This window comes from Balaenoptera musculus, chromosome 6 (assembly GCF_009873245.2).
Source record: "Balaenoptera musculus isolate JJ_BM4_2016_0621 chromosome 6, mBalMus1.pri.v3, whole genome shotgun sequence".
Classification (NCBI taxonomy): Eukaryota; Metazoa; Chordata; class Mammalia; order Artiodactyla; family Balaenopteridae; genus Balaenoptera; species Balaenoptera musculus.
In genome coordinates this window covers 30,047,812-30,069,571 of record NC_045790.1, presented here as the reverse complement: position 1 = coordinate 30,069,571, position 21,760 = coordinate 30,047,812, and the positions used below count along the sequence as shown (strand labels likewise).

Genomic DNA, 21,760 nt, shown 5'->3' with positions numbered 1-21,760 from the left:
ACTCTCACTTTCCAAGACAACCCCATGTCCTGTGGCCATTCTCGCCTTTTGAGACAGATTCTGTGTATGGAATATGTGTCTCTCTAAGTAAATCCACTTCTCACCTATCACTTTGTCTCTCACTGAATTCTTTCTGTGATGAGACATAAAGAACCTGAGACCTGAGACCAGGTGTGTGATCTCAATGAAAAGACAGTGAGTTCAAGTCCCAATCTGAGTTGTGTGGTTTCACATGCACCAGCATGTAAAATCCTGAAATGTCTGTCTAAAATATTTGTTTGATCAGTGCATTATCTCCCTCCACTGCCTAGAATGGTATTTGGGGACACACTAGATGCTCAATAAACATTTGTAATTTCAAATTAAGTTGAAATACTGAACAACAGCTTTTGCTTCATGGAATACTGGAAATTTTGAAATGGACTTTGGTCAAAATTATTTGAGTTTTCACAAGACCTGATTATATTTAGCAAAGTAGTTCACAAGTCATAAGCAAAGCATCCAGCATTTAAAAGAGAAATTCTATAAGTTACACATATTTTCCAAAATTTCTCCTGAACATTTTTAATGTACATTTGCCATGAAGGCTCACTCTTTATTTTTGAACTCTTGTGTCTTTATCCAATTATTTCATCCTCCAAACAGCGTTGTGCTATCATATTTTTCATCTACCCAGAGGTTGTGCTTCTTCCCCTTCTGCTACTGAGCATTTTCTCATTGTGGAAAGTGTGGAGAACAACACAGAATCTGATACAATAGCTTTCTACCAGCCACTCCTCCCACTGGGAAGAACATGTGTATTAGGGGAAGTCCTCCAAACTGGTGTCCAGTAGGGTAGCCACTAATCACATGTGGCTATTTAAGTTAATTAAAAAGAAATAAAATTTAGAAACCCAGTTTCTTAGTCACACTAACCACACTGCAAATGTTCAATGGTCACAGGAAGCTAGTGGCCACTGTAACAGGCAGTATAGATTACAGAACATAGCCAATCATCACAGAAAGTTCTATTGGATGGTGCTACTCTAAAGAAACCATGCTTCTGTCATTTTTAAGTCTTTTGTCATTTACAGACATTTCTGGGTGTACTCTGATGATTTTGCAAATATGTTCCTATAAAAGGGTTTCATCTTCAAGAAATTCATGGAAAAGACTCTGACAAGTACAGGTTTCTGGTAACTGACTGTACTGCTGAACTGAATGAATAAGCATTTTCAGAACTCTAATGAAAAACTGATGAACTCATAAAAGTGCTAACAAAAGATCAAGATGAAAAAAAAATTAATTACATGGGACTGAGTGAACTGATGAGGATGAGTATAATTTTTGTGACTTTCTGTCTGAATTAAAAAAAAAAAAAAATCCCACAAGGACTCAGAGGCAAAGAATATACAAATCAATTTTCACTGCAAAGTAAAGGAGCTGTTACAGTGGAGGATTACTGGACTGAATGTCAATATTATGACATAGTATGAGTGTGTTTCATGTTTGGTAATTGCAATCATTGTTGCTTTTGTTGTGGTCATCCATGTACAATGCTTGGTGTCAGTCTATTTATCTCTTGTAAAAATAAAATACAGTGTGTGTGTGTGAAAAAAAAAAAGAAACCATGCTTCTGTCTGGAAATTGGCATCATTGGGATTCTTAAGTCGTTGTATTCCCATAAACCAAAGAAGTTGAATGCATTTTTTGGTCATAAATTCCTTAAGAACAGGGCCTGAGTTGCTACGACTGACTCTGTAGAACCCCTCAAATGCCCTCACTTGAACAGAAGTCCTTAATGTTTTTAGATGATTCTGTTGGCTCTCCAAACTAGACTCTCTGGACCCAAAAGCAAGTATTAGGAATGACTAGGAAATTATCTCAGACAGGAATTAAAGCACAAAGGCCCATACTGCCTTATTGGGTACCTACTGGGTCAAGCATGAAGAGGTCCACTCCTTGCCCAGTGGAAAGAGCCACCAGTGTTGCACTTCCATAGAGTGCATAGCCCGCGGCTACAATGTTGCGGCCCGGCTGCAGGGCATCCTTTTCAGAAGGCTCATCCTCTGAGGTCTGCAAAAGAGAAAAGGGAACATTACTGTCTCTGGAGAGAACCCTTTGCCAGAGGCCTGCATTTCAGATCTACTTGAACCACTGAAGGAAACGCAGTTCTAGAATTTCAAGTCACAGCAAATGCATCTGGAGGAAACGCGTTGCCATGTTAATGAATGGTTCTAGCTGAACCATTGCAAAGGCCATTCTTGGACTTCTCCCTGTTTTCTGAACCTATTTGTCTTCATCCTGCCAAGAACAGCACCCCAAAGTGCTAAAACTACACCTTCTCTTAAAAATCATAAGCCATGCTCCTTGATGATTATAACGACCAAGGTCATTGAGCTCTGATTTTGTGCAGTACCTCATTCTACATACACAACAGCACTCCAGGGTAGATACCTTTATGACCTGCATCGTTCAGATGAAGAACTCAGAGCCTGAGCGACTGGATAACTCACCCAACATCAAGAGGAGCTGGAGTCAACCCAGGCAGCTGGGCCCAGAGCTCGTCACCGTCCATGCGCTGCCCCTTGAAGACCCTGCCCCTATCTGTCCCCAAGTCTACAGTTCTGGACGTTTTCTTGAGGAAGCCTCTCTCTTTGGCTAGCAGCACTAACAGTGCCAATGGGAGTGGGAATTCAGAGAGACAGGGCAAGGCAGGCATGCTGACGAAGGAAGAGCGAATGTCCTTGATGGAGGCGCAGAGCCACAACTGAGACTGGATTTCACAACCTACTTTTCCAGGTATCTCCTGAAGGGCTCCTCCCTCCCTACTTCCTTGTGCTCAAAAAGGCAAGGAGGGACGTCCCTGGTGGTGCAGTGGTTAGGATTCCGGCCTTTCACTGCGGTGGCCCGGGTTCAATCTCTGGTTGGGGAACTGAGATCCCGCAAGCCATGTGGCGCAGCCAAAAAAAATAATAAAAAATAAAGTTTTACCTTTAAACCTGTAATCTATTTTGAGATGATTTTGGTATAAAGTATAAAGTTTAAGTTGAGTTCTTTTTTTTTTTCCCTCTGTGGATATACAGTTGCTCCAGCATTAATTGTTGAAAAGACTCCTTCTTCCATTGAATTGTTTTCACAACTTTGTCAAAAATCTGTTAGCCATAAATTGTGTGAAACCATTTTTGGGTTCTCTGTTCTGTTCCATTGAACATGTGTCTATCCCTCTGTTAATATCATATAATCTTAACTTTTAGAATAACCTTATCTATATCTACAAAATACCTTGCCAGGATTTTGAGAGAAATTGAGTCAAACCTATACATATATCAGTTTGGGGAGAATTAACCTCCTTTACAATGTTGAGTCTTCCAACCCATGAACATGGTATGTTTCTCCATACAAGACATATTATTTGATTACTTTCATCAGTAATTACTGATAGAATTACTATTCCTTTTTTTTTTGAGTAACTGTAAATTGTATCATATTTTTAAGTTTAGTTACCATATGTTTATTGCTGATATATAGAAATCCAATTGATTTTTGTATGTTGATTTTGTATCCTGTGGCCCTGCTGAACTCACTTATTAGTTCTAGGAAGCTGGCTTTTGTTTTGGTGTTTGTAGATTCCTTAGGAGTTTTCTACATGGACCATGTTATCAACAGTTTTTCATTCCAATCTGTATGGTTTCACTTCTTTTTCTGGTCTCACTGCCCCGGCTAGTTCTTTCAGCATTATGTTGAATAACAGTGGTGAGATTGGACATCTTTGCCTTGTCCTTGATTTTAGAGAAAAAGCATTTTGTCTTTCACTGTTAAATATAATGTTAGCTGTTGTCTTTTTATAGATGTTCTTTATCAAGTTGAGGGAAGTTTCCCCTCTATCTCTTGCTTCCTGAGAGTTTTTGTTTGTTTGTTTTGTTTTGTTTTATAACTGAGTGTTGAATTTTGTCAAATGGTTGTTCTTCATTGATGGACATGATTCTATGATTTTTCTTCTTTAAGCTTGTTGATGTGGTGGATTACACTGACTGATTATTGAATATTGAACCAGCTTTCCATCACTGGAGTAAACCCACTTACTCATGGTATATAATTCTTTTTATGCATTGTTGAATTTTATTTGTTAATATTTTGTTGAAGATTTTGCATCTATTCATGAGAGATATTGGTCTGTAGTTTTCCTTTCTGAACTGTCTTCATCTGGTTTTGGTATCTGTGTAATGCTGGCTTTAGAAAATAAACTGGGAAGTATTCCTTTCCCTTCTCTTTTCTAGAAGAGATTGAATAATCTTTAATCATTTGGTATAATTCTCCAGTGAAACCATCTGGGCCTAGAGATATCTCTTTTGAACTCTATTTTCTTAGTAATTATAGGGCTGTTCAAATTATCTGTTTCATACTGAGTGAGTAATAGTAGTGTGCTTTTTAAAGAATTGGTCTATCTCATCTAAGTTATCAAATTTATGTGTGTAGAGTTACTTATAGTATTATATTATCCTTTTGATGTCTCCAAATGTTTTAAAATATCAGAACGACTCTGAGATGAAAAATCTAGTGCATAAACATGTGTTTCTCTGATTATTTTCCCAAGAGAAATTCCAAATAATAAAAGTATTGGGTAAAAGACTTTTGATACATATTGAAAAGTTGCCGTGCAGAATCTGATAACATAAGATGTATTGTCTTTTCAACTTGGCCAATTTGATAGGTGCAAAAAAAGACATCTGCTTTAATTTCCATTTTGTATAATTAATAAAGTAAATTTTTATATATTTATTGACCATTTTTATTTCTTATTTTGTAAGTTGCCTGTTTGATGTCATTGCTTATTTTTCTATCAGGGTACTCATCTTCTTACTGTTAATTTTAATAGCTTTTTATATAAGAAAGATATAAATACCTTATATATGTTACAAACATTTTCCTCAATTGTCATCTGCCTTTTAATTTTATTTATAGTGTCTTTTTTTTTTTTTTTTCAGTATTTTTTGGTAATTAAAACTATTCATGGGCTTCCCTGGTGGCGCAGTGGTTGAGAATCTGCCTGCCAATGCAGGGGACACGGGTTCGAGCCCTGGTCTGGGAAGATCCCACATGCCGCGGAGCAGCTGGGCCCGTGAGCCACAATTACTGAGCCTGCGCGTCTGGAGGCTGTGCTCCGCAACAAGAGAGGCCGCGATAGTGAGAGGCCCGCGCACCGCGATGAAGAGTGGCCCCCACTTGCCGCAACTAGAGAAAGCCCTCAGAAACGAAGAACCAACACAGCCATAAATAAATAAATAAACCCAAAGTTAAAAAAAAAAAAAGAGACAGATGCAAGTTCAAATCCTGCCTTTACCACTTAGCAGCAATGTGACTTCACTGATTTAAAAAAAAAAAAAAAAAACTATTCATTACAGCCTAATTATTTTCTTCTCTTGTCTTTATGTTTAGACAGAATTTCTCCTACATCAAGACAAGCTTAGACAAATATTCTACACTTTTTTTCTGGTTTTATTCCCCACCTCTCCACCAAACTTACAACCCATCTGTAACTTATTTCAGTGCCTGAAAAAAGAAAGTTTCAACTCTCGTTTTCCCTCCAATATGGTCTTGGAACTCCCAAAATACACTTCATGTTAGTATTCTCCATTGCCATGACACTTTTCTCAAAACTCTCAGAGGAGTTTACAAATGATTTAGTGTTATCTTTTTCAAATCTTTATATTTTTCCCTACTCCACTAAAATCTTTATATTTTTCCCTACTCCCTACTTCCCTGTCACATATAAAGGCAGTGGTGCCTCCTATGGCCACTTAACAGTAAAGTTAGTGACAACTGCAAAGGCTCAATGTGTTTGGTGGTAGAAGGTATGGGAAAGTTGATTATTTTTCTTTTAATTGAGGTATAAATTACATATAGCAAAGCACACAAATCTTAACTATACAGTTTGACAAATTTTTACATATATATAGTACATACCGATGTAACTACTAGGATCAATTTATAGAATATTTCCAGCCACCTAGCAGATTCTCTTATACCCTCTTTCAGTCACTATCACCTCCCCCAAGGTAACCTCTATTCTGGCCTTTATCTGGACATCAAAAGAATAATTAGCTTTGACTGTTTTGGAACTTCATATAAATGAAATTACAAAGCATGTGTTCTTTTGTATCTGGATTATGTTTCACAACATATGTCTTTGTGATTTTATCTGTGTTGTTGCACATAGCAATAGTTTGTTCTTCTGCATTCGTATGTAGCTTTTTGTCGTGTGACTATATCACAGTTTATTTATCTATTCTTATGTTGATACACTTTTTGATTTTTTTCAGTTTGGGTCTTTTACGAATAATTTGTACACATCTTTTGGCAGACACAGGCACCCATTTATCCTGGGTGCACTCCAGGAGTGGACTTGCTGGGCCATAGTGCATCAGTATATGTTTAATACTAGCAGGTGCTATCAAAATTTTCTGAAGTGTTTGTATCATTTTCTACTCCCACCACCAATATATTAGAATTCCAGTTTCTTCATCTACAGTTGGTATGGTTAGTATTTTTAATTTTAGCCACTCTGGTTGGGGGCAGGTGGTAAATGATGTCTCAGTGCTGTTTCCATGTCCATTTCCCTGATGACTAATGATGGTGAGCATCTCTCATGTACTTATTAACCAGCTAGGGAAAAAAATCTCTTTTTTGAAGTTCCTGTTCAAGTCTTTTGCCCATTCCTTTGATAAGATTGAGAGTATTTTTTATTGATTTGTAGGAGTTCTTTATTTATTCTGTAAATGAGTTCTCTGTTGGATGTATGCACTGAAAATTTTTCCATCCGTCTGTATTTGCCTTTTCACTCTCTTAATGTTGTTTTTTTTTTAAATTAATTTTTATTAGAGTATAGTTGATTTACAATGTTGTGTTACTTTCTGCTGTACAGCAAAGTGAATCACTTATACATATACATATATCCACTGTTTTTTAGATTCTATTCCCATATCGGTCATTACTGAGTATTTAGTAGAGTTCCCTGTGCTATATAGCAGGTCCTTATTAGTTATCTATTTTATATATAGTAGTGTGTATATGGCAATCCCAATCTCCCAATTTACCCCTCCCTCCCCTTCCCCCCTGGTAACCATAAGTGTGTTTTCTACACCTGTGATCCTATTTCTGTTTTGTAAATAGGTTCATTTGTACCATTTTTTTAGATTCCACATATAAGTGATATCATATGATATTTATCTTTGTCTGACTTACTTCACTCAGTATGACAATCTCTAGGTCCATCCTTAATGTTGTCTTTTGATGAACAAAAGTTCTCAGTTTCAGTGAAGCACAGTTTACTAGCCTTTTCCTTCAAGGTTAGTACTTTTTATGTCCTGTTTAAAAAATCTTTACCTTCCTCAAAGGCATGAAGATATTCTCCTGTGGGTTTTTTTCTAGGAGCTTTATAGCTTTACTTTTTACAGTGAAGTCTCTGGTCTTTAATCAATCTTTGTGTATGGTGTGAAGTAGGAGTCAAGTTAATTTTTTCTCATACTGATATTCACCTGGACCAGCATCACTTATTGAAGGGATCATCCTGTACAAATTAAACTTCAGTATTGCCTTTTCATAAATCAGGCTATCATACATGTGTGGGTTTATCTCTAGACTCTCTTTTGTGTTCCACTGGTCTATGTATCCTTATGTCAGTAAAAGAGTAGAATTTTGGTGAGGTTGACTTACCCATAATAATGGGATACGGGGTCTCCTGACCCTGTAGGGGTGTTAAAACCCACACCCTTGATTTACTCAGATCAACAAGACCAGCTCCTCCCATCAGGACGACTCCCTCAGTTCTCTTCTTAAGCCTCTGGTTTTCAGTTTTCTGTGATTCTGGTCCCCCGCCCCTTACCTTGTGTTTATTGCTTGTTCATTTCAATGAGCTCAGCCACGAATTTAAAGGATGATATATTGTATCCAAAAGTTCTGGATGTCTTGAAGGGAGAGAGTTTGCACTTTGTCTAATCTGTGACTGTTGGAAATGGAAAATGTCAACTTCAAGAAAAAGGAAACTCATACAACAGGGAGCTGAAAGCAGTATGGGACATCTTAAAGGGTGTTTAGCAATGTTCCTCAGAGATAAGGGGAAGAAAATACTTTTGAGAGTTCTCTGACAGTCCTGAAACTTCTATCTTGATGCTTATAGAGAATCACAGAAATCCTGGTCAGAAATGGGCACCATCCCTGGCTTTGACAAGGTTCTAAGAGGCTGTGACAGCCCCATGAGGTCTCTGAAGCAAGCTGCTCTCTCATTAGACATTGCTTAAGCATCACAAAGCTTTCTCTTCATGTCTCATTCGTTTCTCAAACTTGCCCCCTCTATTTAGAAACATTATCAGAGAAAATCTATGGTTATTTGGACTAGCCTTCAAAGCCTCTGGTTTATTTGAATTTTAAGACAAAATCTCTGTGTTCAAAATCACCAAAATTCAAGTGTGAATATCCCAAATTATTATGTATAGTAATATTCCTCTTTTTTTGTTTCAAAGACTTCATTTTTTTTAACATCTTTATTGGAGTATAATTGCTTTACAATGGTGTGTTAGTTTCTGCTTTATAACAAAGTAAATCAGTTATACATATACATATATCCCCATATCTCCTCCCTCTTGCGTCTCTCTCCCTCGAACCCTCCCTATCCCACCGCTCTAGGTGGTCACAAAGCACCGAGCTGATCTCCCTGTGCTACGTGGCTGCTTCACACTAGCTATCTATTTCACATTTGGTAGTGTATATATGTCCATGCCACTCTCTCACTTTGTCACAGCTTACCCTTCCCCTTCCCCAAGACTTTATTTTTTTGAGAACAGTTTCAGGGTCACAGAAAAATTGTGAGAAAGATACAGAGATTTCCCACATACTCCCTGTCCACACACATGCACAGCCTCCCTCATTATTCCTCTTTGTTTTTAAATCAGTTGGCTTTAAGAAGCTATTAAGACCATCAACAAAATGAAAAAGCAAAAAACATTTGGAGATCATACATAGAATAAGGGATTAATATCCAAAATATACAAAGAACTCACACAACTCAATGGCAAAAAAACAAATGATCTGACTGAATAGACATTTTTCCAAAGAAGGCATACAAAGGGCCAACGGGTACATGAAAAGGTGCTCAACACCACTAATCATCAGGGAAATGCAAATCAAAACCACAATGAGATATCACCTCACACCTGTCAGAATGACTAATATCAAAAAGATCAGCAATAACAAGTGTTGGTGAGGATGTGGAGAGAAGGGAACCCTCGGGCACTGCTTGTAGGAATGTAAATTGGTGAAGCCAATATGGAAAACAGTATGGAGGTTCTTCAAAAAATTAAATATAGAGCTATATAAGATCCAGCAATTACACTTCTGGGTATATACCTGAAGGACATGAAATCCCTCTTTCACAGATATATATACATAAAATTCAGCAATGAAAAACAAGGAAATCCTGCCATTCATGACAATATGGATGGACTTTGAGGGCATTATGCTAAGTGAAATAAGTCAGAGAAGGACAAATACTGTATGATCTCACTTACACGTGGATTCTAAAAAAAAAAAAAAACAACTCATAGATACAGAGAACAGATTGGTAGTTTCCAGAAGAAAGGGGTGGGGTAGGTGAAATGAGTGAAGGTGGTCAAAGGTACAGACTTCCAGTTACAAGATGAGTAAGTCCTGGGGATGTAATGTACGGCATCGGGACTAGAGTTAATAATACCATATTGTCACACTTTCTTCTCAACTGCTCATGGAACATAATCCAGGCTAGATCATATCTTGGGTCACAAATCAAGCCTTGGTAAATTTAAGAAAATTGAAATCGTATCAAGTATCTTTTCTGACCACAACGCTATGAGACTATATATCAATTACAGGAAAATATCTGTACAAAAAAACAAATACATGGAGGCTAAACAATACACTACTTAACAACCAAGAGATCACTGAGAAATCAAAAAATACAGAGAACAAATGACAATGAAAACAAGACAACCCAAAAACCTATTGGGATGCAGCAAAAGCAGTTCTAACAGGGAAGTTTATAGCCTTACAATCCTACTTCAAGAAACAAGAACACGAAACATCTCAAAATAACAACCTAAACCTTACACTTAAAGCAATTAGACAAAGAAGAACAAAAAAAAAAAACCCCAAAGTTAGCAGAAAGGAAAGAAATCATAAAGATCAGATCAGAAATAAATGAAAAAGAAATGACGGAAACAATAGCTAAGAGCAATAAAACTAAAAGCTGGTTCTTTGAGAAGATAAACAAAATTGATAAACCACTAGCCAGACTCATCCAGAAAAAAAGGGAGAAGACTCAAATCAATAGGATTAGAAATGAAAAAGGAGAAGTAACAACTGACACTGCAGAAATACAAAGGATCATGAGAGATTACTACAAGCAACTATATGCCAATAAAATGGGCAACCTGCAAGAAATGGACACAGTCTTAGAAGAGCACAACCTTCCAAGACTGAACCAAGAAGAAATAGGAAATATAAACAGACCAATCACAAGCAGTGAAATTGAGACTGTGATTAAAAATCTTCCAACAAACAAAAGCCCAGGACCACATGGCTTCACAGGCAAAATTCTATCAAACATTTAGAGAAGAGCTAACACCTATCCTTCTCAAACTCTTCCAAAATATAGCAGAGAGAGGAACACTCCCAACCTCATTCGATAAGGCCACCATCACCCTGATACCAAAACCAGACAAAGATGTCACAAAGAAAGAAAACTACAGGCCAATATCACTGATGAACATAGATGCAAAAATCCTCAACAAAATACTAGCAAACAGAATCCAACAGCACATTAAAAGGATCATACACCATGATCAAGTGGGGTTTATCCCAGGAATGCAAGGATTCTTTAATATATGCAAATCAAACAATGTGATACACCATATTTACAAATTGAAGGATAAAAACCATATGATCATCTCAATAGATGCAGAAAAAAGCTTCATCAACAAAATTCAACACCCATTTATGATAAAAATCCTCCAGAAAGTAGGCAGAGAGGAAACTTACCTCAACATAATAAAGGCCGTATATGACAAACCCACAGCCAACATCATTCTTAACAGTGAAAAACTGAAACCATTTCCACTAAGATCAGGAACAAGACAAGGTTGCCCACTCTCACCACTATCATTCCACACAGTTTTGGAAGTTTTAGCCACAGCAATCAGAGAAGAAAAAGAAAGCAAAGGAATCCAAGTCGGAAAAGAAGAAGTAAAGCTGTCACTGTTTGCAGATGACATGGTACTATACATAGAGAATCCTAAAGACGTTACCAGAAAACTACTAGAGCTAATCAATGAATTTGGTAAAGTAGAAGGATAAAAAATTAATGCACAGAAATCTCTTGCATTCCTATACACCAATGATGAAAAACCTGAAAGAGAAATTAAGGAAACACTCCCATTTACCATTGCAACAAAAAGAATAAAATACCTAGGAATAAGCCTACCTAAGGAGACAAAAGACCTGTATGAAGAAAACTATAAGACACTGATGAAAGAAATTAAAGATGATACAAACAGATGGAGAGATGTACCATGTTCTTGCATTGGAAGAATTAACATTGTGAAAATGACTATACTACCCAAAGCAATCTACAGATTCAATGCAAATCCTATCAAACTACCAATGGCATTTTTCACAGAACTAGAACAAAAAATTTCACAGTTTGTATGGAGACACAAAAGACCCCAAATAGCCAAAGCAATCTTGAGAAAGAAAAACGGAGCTGGAGGAATCAGGCTCCCTGACTTCAGACTATACTGAAAAGCTACAGTAATCAAGACAGTATGGTACTGGAAAAAAAACAGAAATATAGATCAATGGAACAGGATAGAAAGCCCAGAAATAAACCCATGCACATATGGCTATCTTACCTTTGATAAAGGCAGCAAGAATATACAATGGAAAAAAGACAGCCTCTTCAATAAGTGGTGCTGGAAAAACTGGACAGCTACATATAAAAGAATGAAATTAGAACACTTCCTAACACCATGCACAAAAATAACCTCAAAATGGATTGAAGACTTAAATGTAAGGCCAGACACTATAAAACTCTTAGAGGAAAACATAGGCAGAACACTCTATAACATAAATCACAGCAAGATCCTTTTTGACCCAGCTCCTAGAGAAATGGAAATAAAAACAAAAATAAAAAAATGGGACCTAATGAAACTTAAAAGCTTTTGCACAGCAAAGGAAAACATAAACAAGATGAAAAGACAACCCTCAGAATGGGAGAAAATATTTGTAAATGAAGCAACTGACAAAGGACTAATCTCCAAAATTTACAAGCAGCTCATGCAGCCCAACATCAAAAAAACAAACAACCCAATCCAAAAATGGGCAGAAGACCTAAATAGACATTTCTCCAAAGAAAATATACAGACAGCCAACAAACACATGAAAGAATGCTCAACATCACTAATCATTAGAGAAATGCAAATCAAAACTACAATGACATATCACCTCACACCAGTCAGAATGGCCATGATCAAAAAATCTACAAACAATAAATTTTGGAGAGGGTGTGGAGAAAAGGGAACCTCTTGCACTGTTGGTGGCAATGTAAATTGATACAGCCACTATGGAGAACAGTATGGAGGTTCCTTAAAAAACTAAAAATAGACCTACCATATGACCCTGAAATCCCACTACTGGGCATATACCTTGAGAAAACGATAATTCAAAAAGAGTCATGTACCACAATGTTCATTGCAGCTCTATTTACAATAGCCAGGACATGGAAGCAACCTAAGTGTCCATCGACAGATGAATGGATAAAGAAGATGTGGCACATATATACAATGGAATATTACTCAGCCATAAAAAGAAATGAAACTGAGTTATTTGTAGTGAGGTGGATGGACCTAGAGTCTGTCATACAGGCTGGAGTAAGTCAGAAAGAGAAAAACAATACTGTATGCTATCACATATATATGGAATCTATAAAAAGAGAAAATGGTTTTGAAGAACCTAGGGGAAGGACAGGAATAAAGACGCAGACGTAGAGAATGGACTTGAGGACACAGGGAGGGGGAAGGGTAAGCTGGGACGAAGTGAGAGAGTGGCATGGACTTTTATACACTACCAAATGTAAAATAGATAGCTAGTCGGAAGCAGCTGCATAGCACAGGGAGATCAGCTGGGTGCTTTTTGTCCACCTAGAGGGGTGGGATAGGGAGGGTGGGAGGAAGATGCAAGAGGGAGGAGATATGGGGATATATGTATATGTATAGCTGATTCACTTTGTTATAAAGCAGAAACTAACACACCATTTTAAAGCAATTATACTCCAATAAAGATGTTTAAAAAAAAATACTGTATTGTTTATTTGAAAGTGGCTGTAAGAGTAGATCTTAAAAGTCCTCATCACACACACACACACACAAATTTTAACTATGTGAGGGGATGGATGTTGACCGTTTCAGTGAATTTTGCCAACAGCCTAAGTGAGCCTGGAAGCGAATTCTTCTCAATAGGGTGCCAGGCTGGCTGACACCAAGATTTTGGCCTTACAAGACAGAGAACCCAGCCATGCCTGCCAGACTTCTGACCCAAGAACTGGGAGATAATTAATGGAGGTTGTTTTAAGCCTCTAAATGTGTGGTGAATTGTTACAGCAGCAGCAGAAAGCAAACGCAGTAAGATTTAAGATACACAAGGAAGGAACAGAGGGGCCTTCAGATGCCACCTGGAACCTAATTCCACGTCTGGCATTTGTGTTGCCTCCAGATTTTCAAAACAAGGCCTCATCTATCAGCTCACCCTCCCTTCCTAGGAACGGCGAGAACAGGACTGAAGGAAATGACCGATTCGGGTATTCAATGAGGAGCCCGAGGCAGAGCGAGGTGCATGGCTTGCCTGCCACGGTGTGTCTGGTTAGTGGGAGGACCGAGGTGAGAACTCCAGACTCGTGGCTCCCAGCCCAGGAACGTTTGGAACCACCAGAGGAAGGAAGTGTTAAAGAACATACTGTTTACTCACCTTTCTGTAGATGGCAAATATGGTTCCAATGGAGGCCAGGCAGTCGATGTTCGAAGATCCATCCAGTGGGTCAAAGCAGACCACGTATTTCCCCTACATGCACAGAGGGCAGAACACCTGATCAGGTCACCTTCCGAGCAACATACCCTGTGTAAGTGGCTGTGTGTGGCAGACAACACTACACCAAAAGCGATTCAGAGCAAAGGGATATCCTCGTCAAAAAATGCAATTACTTAAGGAGTGCAGAGTGTATCAGCATACATTAACTGTGCAGCTCAGAGCCCCCCTGCCCATAAACAGATTAGTTGACACCCACAGGGGGTGATGGAGGTCCCACCCACCTCCAAATAGCTCTCCTCCCACCTGCCCTGGCTCTGCCCTCCCCTCCTACCTGGGACCAGTGGGGACTCAGAGCTGCTGCGGGTGTGAGAGGAAACCAGGTCTGAAATGGGCACCTTGCAGGGAAGAGGTGGAGAAGCTGAAGACGAACTTGGACAAGCTCTACCCACGTCCACAGTAAGGTCGGCTATTGATTTACTGGTACTTCTGAGCCTCTCCTCAGACAGGCTTTTTTCACTTTAGCACATTTTTACTGAAAGAAAATCTCAGAACAGTGTCCCAGGGCCTCTGGGTCTGTCTTATTAAAATAACTGGTATGTATGACTACATCAGGAGAATAAAAATACACCTCTGGGTTTTGCTGCATCCACCCTACCTTGCTGATGTGAAGACCAGAGACAGAGTAGGTGGGGTCTTGAGATACCATGTCCCTCATGCCCACTCACGCTGCTGTCACCAGCAGTTTGGTGGAAAGAAAACACCAGATACTTTTTACAGACCTCCTATGTGCAAGGTTCTGTGAGAGCCTTAGTGATGGGGACTGGGGTGTCCTGGCTAATTAAACACTGGTAATCAAGCATCAAGTAAAATGGGAGTCATTTTTCCCACCACTAAACTACTTTCCCCTGACTTTCCAATGAGTAATGAATGCCCTAGCTTAATGTGAGCTTTCTTCCTCTTGGTCGTGCACCTGTCTTTCCTCATTTTGTCTTTCTTTCTTTCTTTCTTCTGTCTTTTCTTTCTTTTTATGTTCTTTATGTCTTTCTTCTTTCTTTCTTTTCTTTCTTTATCCTTTCTTCCCTTTCTTTCTTTTCTTTTTCTTTCTTCTTTCTTTCTTTCCTTCTTTATTTCTCTCTCTCTCCCTCTTTCTTCATTTCTTTCCTTCCTTCTTTCTTTCTTCCTTTTCTCCTTTCTTTTTTCCTTGTTCAACAGGAGGTGAGGCGGGGGGGGGCAGTGGAATTCATAAACTTGGAAATTCCCCATTCTCCCTGTAGATAAGCCAATTCAGCCCATTCATTTCATACATGCATGCATTCAACAGGTATTTGTTGAACATCAAGCATATGCTGGAGAAGGTTCACGAGCTGATGTGGGAACAAGCAAGGAGTATTCAAGAACTAGCGTGAAGACCTGTGTAGCTCAGGCCAACAGGGAAAGAAAACGTGAGATTTGATCAGAGAGATAATCAAGGGTCACATCGGTGGAAATTGAAAGTTGAAAATAATAGGTGTGACTTATCCTAATTATGTGAGACAACAAGTATAACGTGCTTTGGCACAGTCCCCACCTTACAGCAAGTGTTCAATAAATTTGGTTTTACTTTAATTTTTCCATCCTTTCAGCTAATCACAAGGAAGTGGCACCTTGTCCCCAAGACCCACTGTACAGAACAAGGGCCAATGGTCTTAGCGTTTATTTGGCATTACTGTACTGCAGCTGAATATGGGTTGAATTTTTTGGCTACCAGCTTTTTTTTTTTTTTTTAATAAACTGTGAAAACATAGTGAATATAGACCCTCCCCAGTCATGCCCTGCACTAACCAAGTTTACCATTGCATTAAGGCCAGAGCAACGATCTTTACGAATTCTTTTATGTTTTAGTCTAACAGTTTGTCAGGCATGAAGAAATCTCTGCTGAAACCAAACCCCCTTGGGGAAAGGGCTGAGAGTACAGTGGGGATGAGAAGATTAAGAGACGGTATAGTACCACAGGAACTCTACTTTTTACTGGACTGGATTTTCAAGCGCTCCAAAATGTTGGGACTTGTTACCAGTACAGTAAGTGAAAACCCATGATGAATCCCATCCACTGAGAAGTTTCGGTAAAGCACTCTGATTTATTTCCTGAATGAATCACTGCCCTATTACTGAGTCTGTTTGACTAGACAGCATAAGGCTTCCAACTAAAGAAGTATGCAATCCCTTGTTTGTTTCCAGAAAATAAAAAAATTAAGCAATAGAGGGAAATACCAGAAATAAAAAAAAGCAAGGCAACCAAAGTCTTCCCCACTCAGTTGCGCCCTCTACTGGTGAGTAGAGGAGCTTCAGCCCGGCTGCCACACTCACCCTCTTCTCCTGGGCGGTGATAAGCGCGTCTTTATTCTCTTCCGAGACCAGGACGCAGGTGCTGTAGGAGGACTGGAGCATGTTGATCACCAGAGAATTGGATAACACGTCCAGTTTCTTCACCTCATCCCCTGTCACGTTCACGCTTCCTGCGATTCCGTACCTAAGAAGACAAAAGGCTGGAGGAAATCAGGAAGGGAGCTTGGACTCCAGCAAAGATGCCCAGACGCCAAGATACCACCCCTGTATCCCTCTTTTCCCTTCAGGGCTCCAGAGTCTCCAAATTATAAATACGACCAAGTGCGTCCTCTCTCACAGCGGTGGTTCTTACGCTTGCTTCCTTTACACCTCAGGGATATTGTCCTAAGTCCCTCGTCATCCCAGTAAAACTAACCAGAATTCAATCTTACTAACGAGCAACCCTGCCTCTGGCCCTGGGAGACAGAATTCATAAAGTCAGACACATCGCCAAAATTAATAACTCTAAAAAGTAAAGGACCGTGGCTTTCCAGCCCTGGAATTTCTAGTATTTGTTGATTATCCTCAAATAGTGGCCTGCTGGGCTGAATTAAAATTTGCTCTGCTGTAGCTTGGCATTACTTGAATAAGAAGCAAAGTGGGGGACAGACTTAACTGGTTTGATTTGATTCTTTACCACCATTCCAAGCAATGTAAGAATGAACACTACTGTAAGAATTCTATCTGGAGGCTTTGTGTTTTAGAGGATTGCTATGCAAAGGTCTCCAGGGAATTCCCTGGGGGTCCTGTGGTTAGGACTCAGTGCTTTCACTTCCCCAGGTCTGGGTTTGATCCCTGGTTGGGGAACTAAGATCCCGAAAGCTGCGTGGCTCGGCCAAAAAAAAAAAGTCTCCAGCTCCCACCCTCGTGGGTGGGATCCTTCTAAAATCAGTCAGATCACCCCTGTCTCTCCAGAGTCCCCAGGCCCCCCACAGTGGGTTTCAGGCCGCACCAAGGAAGGCCTGGTCCCACACTGGCCTTGCCTCTTGGCCCTCTCACCCTCAGTCTCAGCCTCTGGAACCCAACGGGCACACACCTGCCTTACACAGATCCCTGGGTTCCCTGTCCCCCACCCCCCATGCTCTTCTCTCCGTGAGCCACATGGCTATCACCCCCCTCAAGCCTTTCTCATGCCAACAGCCACCAAGGTCCTGAGGCCACCAGCACCCAGCAAGCTGCTTCTCTCCTCTCCCCCTTCACTCATGGTATCCCCCCCATGGGAGTGCTTTCTGCCCACAGACAGCTTTCTTCTACTTGCCCTCCTAACCTCTTCCAGAAGCTTCCCTGGTGCCACACACACCAGATACAACCTTGTCAGCCTTTCCAGAGCAGCTCACAATCTGTTTGTGGGAATGTCCTTCCTGCTGGATTATCTGCTCACCGAAGGCAAGAGCTGTGACTCACTGTACTTGTTTCCACAGCACTCAATATACGTTCACTGAACTATGAAGAATGGATGGCAGGAAAGTAATTCCCTCCCTCTCCTTTTTGTTAACGCCATCTATTTGTTGAAGGACTCCTCAGGCGGCTCTAACAGGTAGCCAGGGTTGAGATCCACTGATTCACCCTAAGCCGGGGCGGGGGACAACTCATTTCCCACCCTTTTCCCTGAATGACAGCCTCTCCCCTCCCCCACAGATCCCCCCATCACTTGATGTCTAATGTGATGAGATCTGCCTTGGAAAACAATACTGGTGGCCTCACCTCAAAGACTGTACCTTCTGGTTCAAAATAAAAGCAAACAAACACACAACAGCAACCACAAAACTGGGTTATTTTGCATCAGAATTTAAAGGGTCCACAAACCCAGTCCTCTTGTTTAACTGGAATCTTGATGCGGCTTCTACCAGAGAATGAAGAGCTGGGGTGCCCGAGGCCTGTGGGTGGTGGAGTTGAGAAACAGGCTCTCTGTCCTGTGCTTTGCAAACACTTCCTCCACCTCCACAACAACCCCGCCCTTATCCCCGCCGCTCAACCCACCCTCTGCACCCTCCCTACAGGTGCGGGGCATTCTGCTCTGCCTAGCGCCTCCCACCATCCACACCCCTCCTTTCAGAAAGAATGGAAGATCATCACAATGAGATCTAATTGCCTGACAACTGCTCCAAGTTAGATCACGGGCAGAAAAGCGCTTTTTAACCGGTAAGAGTATTTTTTACGACCTTAACTAACATTTAAGCTTTACTGATAATTTTTTAATGGATTGTTCTGCTGTTTTGACACTAGAAAGCCGTGGAGAGGATTCCAGGGGTGGTATTCTACAATTCCCTTCTTTACAGAAAGGAGCAGAGAAAAAAGAAGAAAAATATGAGACTTTCTGATCCGTTTTGCATTTATCGAGCAGGTGCCTAGAAATGTCTTCCCAAAAAGAGGAAGCAAAGGAATGAGGGGCTTGAGTCCCCCTAAATGGGAAAGTGGCAGGAATATGTTAAAGTCCCATTTTCATGAGCAGAATTGCTCTGGGATAGGATGCAACCTTTCAGCTCTTTGAGAAGCAAGTCCAGGGTCCTCTTAAAATTATCTCAGCATCTTATTAGAAAGAAGGAATTTCCAGCCAATGGACTTCTCCCACTGACACTTTGGGTATCTATTACAGAGGCACCCACGGAAGGATGCCACCTGAATTGGCAAAATACGTGGTCTCTGCTTTGCGGAGGACACCTGCCTCAGCCTCCGAGAAAATGCGAAATCCTGACGTCTTGTTTCCACGGGCTGCGCCTGCCACCTAGTGGTGAGTCCGCGACATCGCCCTGTTAGCCGGCAAATTTCCCCAGGTTCGGGCTTGGAACCACAGTAATAAGGAGCATTTATTATGGGGCTGGCACTGTCGAAGTCATCATCACATGGACCTACTAAGCCTTACAACTAGCGCTACGAGTTAGGTGCTATTAGTATCCAAACCGTTTTACAATTTTACAGGCCCTAGCGAGAGTAGATCATTGACCATGATCACATGGCAGAGAAAACCAAGTCAGAGGAGCACCTGAATTATCCAACCGCTGAGTCCACGTCCTCTGGACACTCCACGGCCACAAAGTCAGAGTTCTGCAGCGATTAGCACGACCCCACCACAGCAGCCCCTGCCCAGCCCAGCCCCCCTGCACTGGGGAGCTCATGAACATGGGTAACACTGAGAGGTCAGCAGGCAACCCAGGAAACTGCTCTATGCGTAGCCCAGCTCACCACCAGATAGGAGCAGAACAGAGGCAAGTAGCTGTGTCTCACGTTCATGAAGGTCTTTAAAGGTAGAGCTGGCCATTATTGCCAAATGAGGTACTCATACAGTTATAGCAATACACAGACAGGGGGAAAACCAGTCACAATCACCTTTAACTTGGAGCTCATTACTGAGTCACAAAGCATTATATAAATAAAGTCTGTAATTATCACATTTTTTGTGTGTTAAAAGTACTAAGTTGTTAGAATAAATATTTCAAATTATTGGACTTTGTTACTTCTTCATTTTGGAATAATAATTATAATAACAACAATGGGTCCCTTCATCTTCTGCGAGGACCTCCATGGCAATTGCTACCAGGAAAATGGAAGCCCAAAGAAAGACTGCTTCTTTTCACCACAGACTTAAACTGGACCCTTGGCTGTGAGAATCAGCAGCTGTAGCATGAACTTGGGTAAAGCACCAAGAGAGCAAAGTGGGAGAACACTCTGCATGCCCTCCTCCCGGGCCCAGCACCTCCCAGCTTCCGGCACACCAAGTGGAGAGAAGATTAAGTCACAGAGAAGAAATAAAATATTGTTTTAAAAGCAAAAGACTCTTTTCGATGGTGAGAAAGGAGATGGACGACGGGCCCTGGGATTCAGTAAATGATTTCTACCTCCTAATGACTATGGGCAAAGGTCATGGTAATAAAACGCTCATATCTGCAAACGGCGTCAAGGGTCCTCTCAAGCCTCCTGGCGGTTGCTTTGTGCCAGTGAGAATGCAAGCACAAGTCACGATAACTCAGGATATGTTTCAATGGAACAAGCCCCTGAGCTTGTTATCATTATAATACATGGTAACTGGGAAAATTATATACTTTTTCTCCATAGCATGTCTCCAAGTACCTTGTTTCTTTCTTGAAACAAGTCAAAGGCCCCTTTATCAAAGCACACCTGGCAGAAACTTTAAGGCAACTTCCCTCCAGGGCACACGGGCTAATACTTCTGAGCCAGTTTCGGCCCAAGCACCTAGAGCTCTGCCCACCCCCACCTGGGCCCCCGTCGCTGCGTGTCCCCGGGGTGGCTGGGGGGGTGGTGTGTGGGAGGGGTAGACTCACAGATGGGCTAGGCCGGCCTTGCGCACGGCCGAGGAGATGGCTTTGATGGCCGTCAGCATGGAGTTGAGCAGCTGTGTGAGCTCCCCGGTGCCTTTGGCCTGACGCCCCTTTTCCATAACGTAGCGGGTCAGGGTGAGCATGTCCGTTGCGAAGGGGCTTCTGTCCCCCATTGCGGCGGGTAGTTTTTCAAATCCTTTTCTCCCTGCAGAAGAAAGCCTTATCTCTAAGGGCTGCTCAGTGGCTCTGCGGTATCAGAGCTGATTAGAAATCTGTACTGGCCGTGCCAGGACCTTTAAGGGAAAGTGCCCCAGGCCACGTGGTTGAAATAACTGGGCGAGTCCTCAAGGAAACCTCTCGGGCCTGGCTGATCTGAAGGCTGCCAAGCTGTAAATAGAAACGGGCAGCCGGGAAACACAGACCTACTTTTTCTTGACGAAACTTTTTCTTTAAAGATCCTAAGAAGCAACCGTTTAGTAAAGGTAAGAGATGAGAATTCCAGCCACTAAAAAAAAAAAAAAAAAAAAACAAGAAAAAGGTCCATAAAACCCTCTTATTCAAAGACTCAAAAGGATTCTTCACATGTATCTACTGCAGGGCCCCATTCCCTCACATTGCAGGAGGCAGATTGGCAGATATCTTATCTGGGGTATAGGTCACATAACAAAATAATGGCAATCCTGGGACTTCTTAGCCAGGGTTCTTTCATATGTTTGAAAAGGATGCTTTTAAATTCCAAAAAGCATGTATGATTGGATGGATATTTATAATAGGTATTCAAATCTGGAAGAAAAAAATATTCCTAGTGCCTAGCACTAGGGTTATTTTATCAATTCTTTATTTTTTCAATTTCTCTAGATTTGCATTTTTATAGCAAAAATGATGCTTGCTTATTGAAAAGGAAACACTACAGAACCACCCCATCCTCCAACCCACTGCCTAGAAATAACTGCATTAGAGGTGGTGGGGGTCTGTATTTGTAAACAGGGGAGGAGGTCTGCATAGGGTGGTTCAAGCACTTTCTCTAGGGG

The 21,760-nt window shown here is 40.9% G+C and overlaps 1 protein-coding gene across 1 annotated transcript in view; it reads right to left on the bottom strand.

The window, feature by feature from the left end:
• The window catches only part of FBP2 (fructose-bisphosphatase 2), a 35,271-nt gene extending 14,273 nt beyond the window's left edge, over positions 1 to 20,998 (bottom strand). The window contains exons 1-4 of the mRNA XM_036856501.1: positions 20,733 to 20,998; positions 16,435 to 16,597; positions 14,029 to 14,121; positions 1,915 to 2,055 (exon numbers count right to left, since the gene is read on the bottom strand). Coding sequence (XP_036712396.1) covers positions 1,915 to 2,055; positions 14,029 to 14,121; positions 16,435 to 16,597; positions 20,733 to 20,902 — 567 coding nt within the window. The 5' untranslated portion in view covers positions 20,903 to 20,998. The remainder of the gene's footprint in view (positions 1 to 1,914; positions 2,056 to 14,028; positions 14,122 to 16,434; positions 16,598 to 20,732) is intronic.
• Positions 20,999 to 21,760: the final 762 nt, after the last annotated feature.